At 37.1% G+C, this 12,710-nt stretch overlaps 1 protein-coding gene across 8 annotated transcripts in view; it reads right to left on the bottom strand.

Moving 5' to 3' along the window:
- Positions 1–12,710, bottom strand: part of PIEZO2 (piezo type mechanosensitive ion channel component 2) — a 259,140-nt gene that overhangs the window by 193,407 nt on the left and 53,023 nt on the right. For 7 of the 8 annotated variants that reach the window (XM_026842250.1, XM_026842251.1, XM_026842249.1 and 4 more), the window contains exon 2: positions 7,709–7,834. In XM_026842250.1, the coding sequence (XP_026698051.1) occupies positions 7,709–7,834 (126 nt within the window). Of the gene's footprint in view, positions 1–7,708; positions 7,835–12,710 lie in introns of those variants that run through there. The other variant, XM_026842247.1, reaches the window with a different exon arrangement.

Raw genomic sequence — 12,710 nt, 5'->3', positions numbered from 1 at the left:
TTACACATACTATGAAGGTGACTGAATATCTCACATCTTTGCAGCTAAACCAGTTGTTTAGAAGGCATCTTGAGTGTCTGCCCAGTCAGTGAGAAACGGATGCATTCGTTCAGGGAGAATGAGCTGGTTTGCCTGGGATGCAACTGCCTGAGTGCTGTTTAATGTGGGGAACTGTTACCTTTGGTTTTGGTAAGCAAAACCATTCCAGAGGACACAGTGACTTTTTCAGCATTAAAGTGAAATGTTTACTTTGCTATGACTTCTGCTCAGAAGCAGAAGGTTCTTATATAAACTTAGTAGTTTTCTTAGTGCCATTTGGATTAATTTAATTTTCATATGAAGTAACATTTTGGAAATTAAAATTGTCAAAATTATCCAGAAAATTCATGGTCAGGATGTTATCAGAATATTTGTTTCATGAAATAGTATTTCAAATTTTTAATATTTTTTAAATACTTGTTTTCAAGGCAGCCTCTTGTGAAATGATGTGTCCAAATAGCTGACAAGACCCCATGAGATATGCTCAGACTCCTGGCAGGAGTTGGGCCAGTAAGTCATGGTATTTGAAAGACCTGCATGCATCCACCACCCATCTTTGAAACAGAAATATGAAACTCTGTATGAAATTTCTTAATCTTTTGCCCCTATATAAGTAAAACCAACATCTTTATTTCGAATGGGTTAATAAATCCAATCAGAAATACAATAGCCTTTACAGATGCAGTACTTTTCAAAAGCAGCACAACCTTAAAAGCAAGCTCAGGAGAGTATAAAAGACATGAAATCTTACCAGGTATATAGGAAAAAGTAATTATCCATTCCTACAAAAGGTCAGCTGCAGTCCTGAGTCTGAGCTTTCAATAAATAGTGAAACCTAATTTATTTGTACTGGGTATTGCTGCTTCCTAATATAACCCAAAAATCCTCAAGGGCATGCTGGTAGTAATGCAAACACAGGATGATCTTTTAGCCAAGAAATCATTTCAAAATTTATCTAAAGCAGAAAGTTATTATGATTCCACAATGGTGGCATGCATTTGTTTGACATTCACCACAGCATACTGGGGACAGAGAAGTATCTGAATTTAGTTCCCATGATCTAACAGAGAAGCTATCTAAGCAACTTGGTGCTTTAAGCCTATTCTCCCTTTTTCTTCACATAAACATTTTGTGAATAAAGCACCCAAACTATACCACAGCAAACAAATGAAGAGATTCATGAAAAGTTTGTAGAAGGATTTCAAGGCATCGATTTTGGCTCCATCAGTTCTATTTGATGTATAAGAAAAATATCCAGAAATACCTTAAATGCCCCTTTTGGTATTCTAATGAACACTGAATACAAACTTAATTACTGAAGAGTTGAACTATTCTTAGTTGCATTTCTCATGAACTAAAATACTGTTCTGAAAGAACAAGCATTTCAGTAGAACCATTTGCAGAATTCAAGACTGAGATGGTCGAGTCAGCATAAAATAAAAAACGGATGTACACCACTATGACTAAGAGAGAAAAAAATTGCAATATTTTTACAGACTGACTAAACACAAAAGGAGGATACACTTAGCAGTAGAGTGAAGAGGAATAATTGCACTAATTTATGGGAAGTAAAGTTTAAAATGAACATTGTGGAAAAAATTCCTGCTGGTAGAAATGCCATTTTTAGAGGTGTTTAAAATTAGTCCTAGGAAAGAACTATAGCATGCATACTGAAGAATACGACTCTATGTTACTTTGTGATCTAATTTTCAATTGCCTGTCTCACAGATTCTACACTCAAAATATGTTACCTAATCTAATAATCAGAATTTTATTCCATCAGAAATTCAAATATAATAATTAAATTGTATTACTACTACATTTCAAAATCCGATTCTGTGTTATATGGAGATATTATTAGTGAAACATGACTGATTACGTAGCTCTTGATGGTTTAAGATTAGCCCAGCTCACCCTTTCTGCATTTATTCTTTTTCTTTCCTATATGAACTCTGATTTAAAAATGAAACTATCTGGGAGGTATTCAATGTTAGTTCCATACAAAGCAGCTGTGCCTAACCAGAAATCTTTCATTAAGCTAAATATGGAGTTCTAACAACAAAGTTTTATTAGTGCTAGGCAATAATCACAAGGCTCTGAAGAAACAACGTTCTGTTGGCTAAACATTTTTAAACACCTCTATCAACCTGCCATCATAGGTTTCCTGTATGATTTATAGAATGCTTTAGCATTTTGCAGCCATCCTGAAAGAGAAGGTATATGAGCTCTAAAAGATGAAGGGGATAAAAAAAAAAACAAACAAACAAGTTAATTCCTGGATTACTTATCCTAAACACTATCTATCAGCTGATTTTGAATAAAAGAACTCCAGAATAAAAGCACAGTAATTTAAACTGAGCCTGAAATTCGACATGTCTGCTTCGCTCTTGCAGATGGCTCAAATTAAACTTCTTCTAGATTTAAAAGATAAAGAGATGGTTGTTCTTCATTTCAAAACTGAAACGATAACTGTATAAGGTTTAAGAGGTGATAGTCTGTATCACACCTCTAATTTAAACATTTTTCAAGTGTTTCTATTACCAAAGTGAAAATATTTTCAGAGGCTTTAATACAGCAGTGTGAAAAGAAAAACTAAAACCAGAAAATGATCTTTTGATTCAGAAGTTGGCATTTGAACATAAAGAGACAAACTAACCTACAGAATTTGAAGACAAGGGTATAGGACCCTCTCACCCATTTCTGAAACTCTGTCAGGAGTTAGATTAACTACACAAAGGCAACAAATTCCAAAAAATACAGAATTAAGTTAGACCGTTCATTCATACATTTCTGAGGTGAAAATTATGGAGCTGTAGAAACAGCTTGAATTTCGCTGCAGAATGAAAGCAAGAGAGGGAACAATCACTGTAGGAACACATGAAAATTTCAAATAGTTTATCACAGCATAAGTAAGCAATTAAACATAAACCAAAATAATTGCAAGGGGTTTTCCTCCTTTCTGCTATTACACCTTTTCTTCTTCCTCCTCGTCTTGTCTTTTTACTCAGCCTAGAAAGTAATGCACCAAAGGTGCACATCTAGAGCACTTACTCTCATCTCACTTACATGAGGGGAATGGAATGGAATGGAATGGAATGGAGTAGAGTAGAGTAGAGTAGAGTAGAGTAGAGTAGAGTAGAGTAGAGCAGAGCAGAGTAGAGTAGAGTAGAGTAGAATATTTCAGTTGGAAGGAACCTGCAACAATCATCTAGTCCAACTGCCTGACCAGTTCAGGGCTGACCAAAAGTTAAAGCATGTTATTAAGGCTATTGCCCAAATGCCTCTTAAACACTGACAGGCTTGGGGCATCGACCACCTCTCTAGAATGCCTGTTCCTGTGTTTGACCATCTTCTCAGTAAAGAAATGCCTCCTAATGTCCAGACTAAACCTCCCGTGATGGGTACAGCTTTGAGCTATTCCCATGTGTCCTGTCACTGGATACCAGGGAGAAGAGCTCAGCACCTCCCTCTCCACATCCCCTCCTCAGGAAGCTGCAGAGAGCAATGAGGTCACCCCTCAGCCTCCTTCTCTCCAAACTAGACAAGCCCAAAGTGCTTAGCTGCTCCTCACAGGACATGCCTTCCAGGCCTTTCACCAGCTTTCCTGTCCTCCTCCGGATGCATTCAAGGACCTTCACATGCTTCTTAAATTGTGGTGCCCAGAACTGCACACAGTACTCCGCGTGAGGCCTCACCAACACTGAGTACAGCAGGATAAGCACCTCTTTTGAGTAGCTAGTTGTGCTCTGTTTGATGCACTCCAGGATGAGATTTGCCCTCTGGGCTGCCAGGGCTCATATTGAGCTGACTCAATTGAGCCTGCACCTGATCAGCACCCCCAGATCCTTTTCTGCAGGGCTGCTCTCCAGCCACTCCTCCCAATTTATACTTGTGCCTGGCATTACTCTGTCCTAGGTGCACAATCCAGCACTTGGATTTGTCAGATTTCATCCCATTAATCACTGCCCAATGCCCCAATCCATTTAGATTCCTTTCTGCAAGGCATCTTGCCCCTCAAGAGAGCAACTCCCAATTTGATATAATCAGCAAACTTGCTAATGGTGCATTCAGCTCCTGCACCCAAATTGCTGATAAATATATTGAACAGAACTGGCCCTAGAACTGAACCCTGAGGAATGTTGCTGGTGACCAGTCATCACAACTCTTTGATCCCTGCCCTTCAGCCAGTTCTTCACCCAGCACACCATGAACCCACTCATCCCACAGTTAGATAACTTTTCCAGAAGGATGCTGTGAGGAACAGTATCAAAAGCCTTACTAAAATCTAGAAAAAAACTACATCTACCTCATTCCCTTCATCCACTAGGTGGGTGACCTCATCATAGAAGGATATCAAATTAGTTAAACAGAAATTTCCCTTTGTAAGCCCATGTTGACTGTGCCTGATAGTTGCATTAATCTTGAAATGCCTTTCAATAGTACCCAGTATAATCTTCTCCATAGCTTTAGCATAGGAATTGAGGTTAGACTAACAGGTCTGTAGTTCCCTGAGTCTTCCCTCACGTCTCTTTTGTAAACGGGAATAACACTGGCCTCCCCACACTTCCAAGACCTTTAGTAGATGATTGACAGGGGTCCTACCATAACATCTGCTAGCTCCTTCAGTACTCTATGGCTTAATTTATTTAAACTCAGGAAGATATTACAATTCCAGAATTATTTTTTTTAATTACATTTAAAGGAAAAATCAAACATTTTGGTATATCCAAAACCCCTTAAAGGTGGTGTTTGCAAATGGCCCCTGTAAGAGGGGCCAAAACTAAATTGGGAGATAGAATTCAGAACAGTCTTGACCATTTTGGAAAAAAGTGGGCTAACAAACTACCATTATACTGTAAGAATACTCACCTATATAAATATGGGATTAGAAAAAAATGGTTTGTTCTTCAGAAAAGGATTTGTGGATTAGAGCAAATCACAAAGTGTGAGAATGCTACCATTGCAAAAATTACTGTTTAGTAATACATAAACAGGGAGTGTCACTTGCAGACACTCGGGTAATTGTTATACTTCAGTCTGTGCTAGTAAATTCTTCCTAGCTTTGGGCACTGAACTTCAAGAAATATCTGGAACACTTGGAGAAAACAGAATTAGACTAATCTCTTTCCTAGAAAACATGATGTATGAAGAAAGTTTGGAGGGACTGAAGCTGTGTAAAGAGAAGAGAATGAAAGAGAAGAGTACATATGACAGACATGACTGCAGCCTTCAAATACATAACATGTAACCATAAAGACCCATGGAAAGTTTTTTCTCCACTTCCACATCAGACTGAAGGAGGAAGACAGGATATTTTGACTAATGGGAGAAAAACTTCCTAATGATAAGCATCAGAAGAGACTAGAGTATTTCCAGTGGGGCGCATAGGGCTTAAGTATAAGACAAACAGCTGTAAAAAATGTTTTTAATAGTTGATCCGGGCCTGGATAGGGAAACAGAAAACTCCAGTCTTTCAGTTTACACTTCTGTACTTCTTATTGAGTGAAAAGAGTTGAATAAACATTAACAGCTAACTCTAAAATGCAGAAATCATAACACTCTGCAGATGTCATGGGCACAGTGCTGTCGCTTCTCCAGCTATGGCTTAGCACACTGCTGTAGTCAGTTTTGCAAAGAATTATTCATATAGCTGGGGAACAGTGGGGCTGTGTCACCAAATAATTACAAGCAGAAATATTACCAAAGTACTTTCTGGAGAGGGAATTCTGTGTTCTCCTCACTTACCTTCTCCTCACAGTACTGTGTAAACTCTGGTGCCATTAATAACAATAGTTGATCTTATCACCTGATCTAGCAAGGCTTTTCTGTGCCCTTCATTCACAGTGGTCTCTATACATTCTTCAACTTCTCCTCCAGCACCACAGGGGTCCAGCATCCATAATGCCAGTATCATGTTCCCCTCTTCATTAGCTTCACTTGAAACCCACCAACTATAACCATACCAGTAAACTAAATGGTACCAGTTTACCCTGCAAACATGTTCAGGCACTGAAATTCAGCAGCTGAATTTTTCATATTGCTAAACAGTTAAAGCAGTGTCAGAACAACTCTGGTCAGCCAACTTCTTTGCTCGCAAAGAACTCAGGCATAGTTTGGGAATTACTGTGGGACAAATACCATTTCCAACAGGCAACTTGAACCCACCCTCTGCACCCAGAAGGCAAGGAGAGCTTAATGGTGAGGATGTGGGTCATCTCATGTCAACTGGCCTCAGTGTCAGAGCACAATATGAGGCATATTCAATGCACAACTACAGCCATACACATTGTCCTCTGAGGCCCCAAGTAAGGAAAACATTATTAATGGCAGCTAGAATAGAAGCTGTTGCACTCAGCAACTCTTGATAAACAGAAAGAAGCAGTTCGTTCCCTCTGTTTCTTCAGAAGTGGACTATTCAGGATGAAGTAATTTTAATCAGTTTCCACAGTAGACCCTAGTTCCCATCACAGGAGGAAGAAAATGCTAGTGGTTGCATCTCTGTCTTGGACAGTTACAAACTCTCATACACAATTACTCTAAGTAAAAATCATGTATTTTTAGTCATAACAATGTTAAACAGATATAGGAAAGCAACTAATCCAGTTCACTCAACGAATAATATATATTTCTGAAAAAAAGACCCATATTTTTAGACTCTGAAGGTCTGATGTGAATCAACACAGCCCAAGACATTCCAGTTAAAAATGATATTTCATAAACACAATTATGCCTTTTCTTTTAAGAAATGGTTTGAGTTAAAGGTGAAATGGTAATGCTCGCTCCAAGTTTCCTTAGGATTTTGTTACTTTGAGTCAAATGCTTTACTTCACATAAGGTTTCTTCTGTTGAATTGTAGTACAACTGTTTACTCAAGTGGCAGCAGCATACTCTATGATAAATTAAATGGACATTTATCAAAGGTGAGTTGACAGGTTTAAATGTTAAACATAAGCATTGTAAGACGAGTACAAATAGTTTCTACCTGGAGGTTACGTATCCAAATCACTGGATAGATATTTTAATTAATTTCTGCATAATAAAGAACATTTGCTTCTGAATTATTGAAGAACATTTCCTGAGAGAGGAAGATACAAAATACCATGCGATATATTTTTAAGTAGTGTTTACATATAAATAAAAATTGAAAAACCTTCTTCTCATAGAACACACGCAAGAAAGAGACAAATACTGTTTAGAAACATAAATCTTGGGGTCAAGATTTAAAGTTAAATTAAACAAACAGCTTAATAGAGTTCCATCAGACAGAGGCGTAATACATGAGTAGAGGAGTTTCCATTACTGTATCTCATTTTATTCTTAATACATTGAATTATGATCTAATAATATAAATGTGTAGCCATCTCAGCTTCTGAGGGAATTTTGAGAAAGCCTAAAAGATGAAGACATACAACAGTCAGTGGTAAACCAAAAGAAAATGCATCTCTGGTGGGAATAAAATAGATTACACACTTCTCTCATTTCTTAAACACATCTAGTCTTCTTGCCCTACTAACAGTAATTCTTACACCAACAAATTAGGAAAGAGAAGCAAGCTGCAAACCCACAGGAGCACAATGCTAAGTGCCTTCTCATCAACACTTCACCTTTCAAACCACTGAAGCATTTGAACACTTAAAATGCTAATAAAAACTAAAAGGTTTTTACTCACAGTTAAAACCAGGTTCAATAGTTTTTCCAGCTTCAAGACTGTTTATTGTAATCTGAAAGATGATGTGCAGCAGCAGAAATGATAGACTGGTGAAACACAGAGATTTTAATAATCGTCCTGTATGTCCTAAAAGACAAAATATACATACATACAGTTGGTGAATTTCTAAACATTGCTTAAAGGTTGGGGGTTTTTTTTATAAAACCAGTAAAAATATCCTAACCAAGGCTATTTCTGCAAGTCAGTTCCAGATTACTCATGACTGTACCTTAAGGGTCAACATCATAGCAAAAAACATAGTTAAATTATAGTGTCTTTGAGCACTCCTTAATCACAAACCCCAATGATTGTTATTACTGATATTTCTTTTTACTTTCAGGATTTAAAACAAAAAACAAAACCAACAACCAACATTTCTCAAGTCTCCAGATAGGAATTTTACATCACGATGCTTGTCACCATATTACCTGGTACAAAGACAAAATAAGGATGACACTTCCAATATTGATAAAGTTAATCTAACTACTGTTTGCAAAACAAATTACATGCAAAGGGGGATAACAACACAAAAACCTCAGTTCGGCTCAGGAGTATAGGCATACTTTCAAATGAATGCTTTGCTTTTTGCAGACAACCCTTGTTCTCTTCCTTTAGAAGTTTTTGAAAATAGTTGTCCATACACACTGAAAAATGTTCTGCCAGATACACTTGGTCATAGTTCCTCTATGATTTATTGGATATATATAGCTAAAAGCCAATAGAAAATGTTTGATGAAGACTTAGAAAATTCCTTATAAATCCTCTAGGAAACACTCGGCTTAATCACAGGCAGCCAAACTTGCAAGGTATGAATAAATAAAGTAAACCATTAGTATTTCAGAAAATATGCATCTTCAAGACTAAGTTGTATTGCTGATAAAAGACATTAAATATCACCCTACCTCACCTATCTGCAGTGAAAGTTCAGTTTCCAAACTATTTTATATCTAGACTTTACACCACTTGCTTCATGCATTTGAGGGTCTTTTTTTTATTTATAGATTAAAAAAACCATCATCACTGGAATTCTTACTTGAGGTTACAAATGAAGTGAAGGCTATGGAGGGTAGAACTAGCAGAGTACACCTGAGAAACATTCCCTCTACATGCAGCCTGTTTTGTTCATACTTATTCTGCATGTGTCTGAGCAGCTACTAGAAAAATTACAACAGTTCGTATTCTGTATCTAGCCAGTAAATCAGTTTTTTACTCTCTATTTGTTATAGTTCAAGCATGTTGTTGATGGCCCAAATAAGAGTTTATAAAGCAAAGAATCAGATAAATATTCAACAATTTTAGAAAAAGTTATAGACTATCTCAGACTCAAAACTTCTGTCATATGATCACTATCTTGACTGCAAATTTTGAATACCAAATGCTTTTTTTTTTTTTTTTTTTTTTTTTTTTTTTTTTTTGTAAATAAAGAGAGAGATTAAGCAATTCAAACAAAATGAAAAATGGCAAGAGTGAGACTACGTGTGAATTTCTGTGATCTGAAAAAGAAGATACATTCACTAGCTATGTGCTTTGTATGACCTATTTACTAGTCTACTGGTAAGACACCAGAGTCCACACAGAAAGCAGACAACATGGGCTGCAGAGCATCACAATAAAAAAGACTAGATTTTAAATTCTTTAGATCAGAGGTAATTTTTTTTGTTCCTCTTCTACAGAAGCTGGCCTGGTACTCCTGGTTTAGGACAACAACTTCTAAGCACTATAAAAGCATAAATAACAAAATAACTCATATTTTCAAAATCGTTAGAAGAATGAATATATGACAAGCTACATGCTATCAAATCATCTGTTAAATGTGATGTCATATGTAATGCAATCCAAAGACTGCTAGCTTTTACAATTTTTTGGCAAGTTTCAATATTTGGTGGTTTGTTTCTGCATTACCAGATCCTGTGCTCATGGTATTATGAAAGCTGCATGTTCAGAATATACTAAAAAATCACGTATCTCAAAGCTGAAGACAGACAGTTAGACAACACAAATTCCACGGAATTAACAGCTGTGTTAAAACGTATAGATTTTAAGGACAGTCTGGTGATTTCTGAAGTTCTGAGTCACAAAGTCTCCTCAGTGCTCAGGAGTTAATAATTCAACAGATATTGAGCACTGAGTTGTTCATATAGAAGTGGATTTGGAAGTTTTTTGATAGAATTGTTTCAGTCAGCCTCCAAAGGAGAAAAAAAAATGCAATACAATTAGCCAATGTACCTTCCACATAAATAAATAAAACTATTAAAAAACTTGGGTCCATCTTTCAATATTTCAATTGCCATATCTCTCCAAAATATAGCTCAATTTTAGATTTCATTATTTAAAGCTTGAAAACAAACACATTTAAATTGTAGACTGAACAAAGCATTTCTTTAACAAAGTCTTAACTTTTGTAATTGTCTTCCTCTTAGTAACTGTAGAAAATGTTGAAAATATATTTCATGAAACGCTGAAATATTGAAAAAAAATATCTCCTTCTGCACAAAGCTAGGGAAAATTTACAGGACTGTTAACACCCATGATAATAAATAGTCTCTCACTGTACTGGTAAATATGGCAGGGAAAATACACAGCTGGAAGGCAGCTAGACATGCTCAGGGTAGGTTATAGCATTCCTCAAGGGCTGCTCCCTTCACGGCCATGGGTGGGACAGGACCACCTCAGATCCTACTGAGCAGGAGCCCTTTGCCTGCACCATGTTCAGCTGTGCCAGCAGAAAGTAGACACAAGCATTTGGAGAAAAGTAAGAAATACTATGCCCCTGATTTCAAAAGTTTTGGAGAGACATCAACAACTTGAGAGAAACGGGAGTGCTAAAAATCAGTGAATTACTGGATACTTAATTTATGCCAAAGAAGAAGTGACAGATTTGGATAAGGGATGAGTTTCAATTTATAGTGGGTTTGGATAAACTCATTTGACTGTATTTTTACTTACATTTTTTTCTTTCTACTGGAAACTTAGTTCTAAATTACACAAAGAAAAATTAACTGTATATGTACAGAACTGAGATGGTGAGAAAAGAGACAGCCGAAATTAAACTCCTGAAATAAAACAGAGTTTCTTATGAGGAAGAAATATTTTTGTCATCCTTCTTTAATTTTTATTTCTTCTAATTCACTCACAGTTACAATCCTTTTGCTAAAACATTCCTTAACTTTTCAGTTGCCCTAACATGAAGGTCCTCAAGGACATGAACAGTAGGTGACTGACCCACAGAGAAGGAAACATATTGTTCAGGAAACTGTGTGGACAGAACAGACACACAAGAGAACATTGCCCTAGCCCACACCAAAAATCACAACACTGATTCCTTCATTTTTGATTTAAATGTATAGACTCGTCCATGTTCATCAAGACTGAAATGCCACGTATTCTGGCAAAATACCTGGGTTTGTAGCACTGCGTTCTGATTTTACTCACACCAGTGTGGTGCCACCAGCTTCCGCAAATTGTGGTGGATGGAAAGGAGACAGCAGATTTGCCTCAGAACTGGCCTGAAAAACTAAGAAAAGTGGATTTGCTTTCCGACGCAGCGTGTCACTCTTAATGGCACCCAGTGTGACCAAAACCTGGCATGTGGCTTTAGAAACGTACCCCGGTGTGTCTTGGAAGCACACAGGGAGGTTGCTCTAGCCTCCATGTCTCTCCAGAATGTTCCTGGGAAAGGGCTTTCTCCACTCCGATCGAGCCTGCAGGAAGCCAGTCAGGATGCAAAGGCTTCATTACCCTCCTTCTCTCCAGCCCAGCTGCAGCACTAAACTGGACTGAAGAGGGCCAAAAGCTTTTCACACATGGCAGAGGAATCCATTTTTTATTTTTCAAAGGTAATCCAGCCAAGAGCTGGATTAGTGATGGCACGTCCCCCCACAGCCACAGGCATGTAACTCCAGTACAACTATTTGAATGTGCCCAACTAGGACTGCTGCCTTCAACAAACACATGCACCTCCTGACTGCCTACATCATGATTGTATGTAAAGGTGGAGCCTGCTGCTCACATAGTTTCCAACAAAGAAAACCAGTATATTCATGTTTAGACAGGCAGTCCTGGATGTTTTCTGCTACCCCTTTCCCTAAAATAGCAGAGTAGGACAGAATTCATTTTTTTCATATGCCTGGAACTTCCTAAGAGTGTCTTTCCAAAGGATGTGCTAATAGGATATCAAATAGCTGAATGGCAAATTGCAATTGAGACCTGCTTTAAAATAGCGTATATTAGCTTTTACAATACAATCCGACAGTGAGCCTCAGGCTATTTCAAAGAGCATATCATATCATATTTGCAGTTGCTTGCAAGGTGCATTTTCATTCCACACTATTTTTTTTCTCTTTCTGATCTATTGGATGGGGCACAACAAAAAATTGGTTGAGTCTCTAACAAAATCAATAATACTGCTAACAATTTATCCAGATTTTTTAATAAGTAGTACTAAGTATCTATATGCAGAAGGTGATCAGTTCAGAGGGTCAGTATCCATTCTGCATGCCGTAATGATATCAGAAAAAGGAAAAAAGAAGAGGAAAATAGGATTTGAAAACTTAATTTAAGACCATTTACTATTCTAATAGTGTAATTCTTTCATCGTGATCATACATATGCTGCATCATTTCACCTAAACAGTAGATTTAAGAGTGTTTGGATGTCTTATTTGAAGCTTTTATTACTTTGCACTTTTTAAAATGTAACCTTAGGGTTGCATTTTCTGAAGTCAGTTGGGTTTTAGATTAATTATAACATCTCTTTAGCTATACACTGTACCCCAAACTGCTGCAACACTTTCAATTCTACTTCAACAGTTTTGCTTGGAAATTATTTTACACCTCACTTCTTATTTAGATCACAGCAGATGAAATACCAAAGGACAAGTCATTTTTCACATGATCTCTGATAGGATAGGGTGAGTGATAATTATTAATATGCATTTATCTCCTGAACTAGAGACACTTCAGTT

Source organism: Athene cunicularia (assembly GCF_003259725.1).
Source record: "Athene cunicularia isolate RWA chromosome 2 unlocalized genomic scaffold, athCun1 chr2_part1, whole genome shotgun sequence".
Lineage (NCBI taxonomy): Eukaryota > Metazoa > Chordata > Aves > Strigiformes > Strigidae > Athene > Athene cunicularia.
Note: the sequence above shows the minus strand (reverse complement) of the source record. Positions and strands in the feature narration are given on the sequence as shown.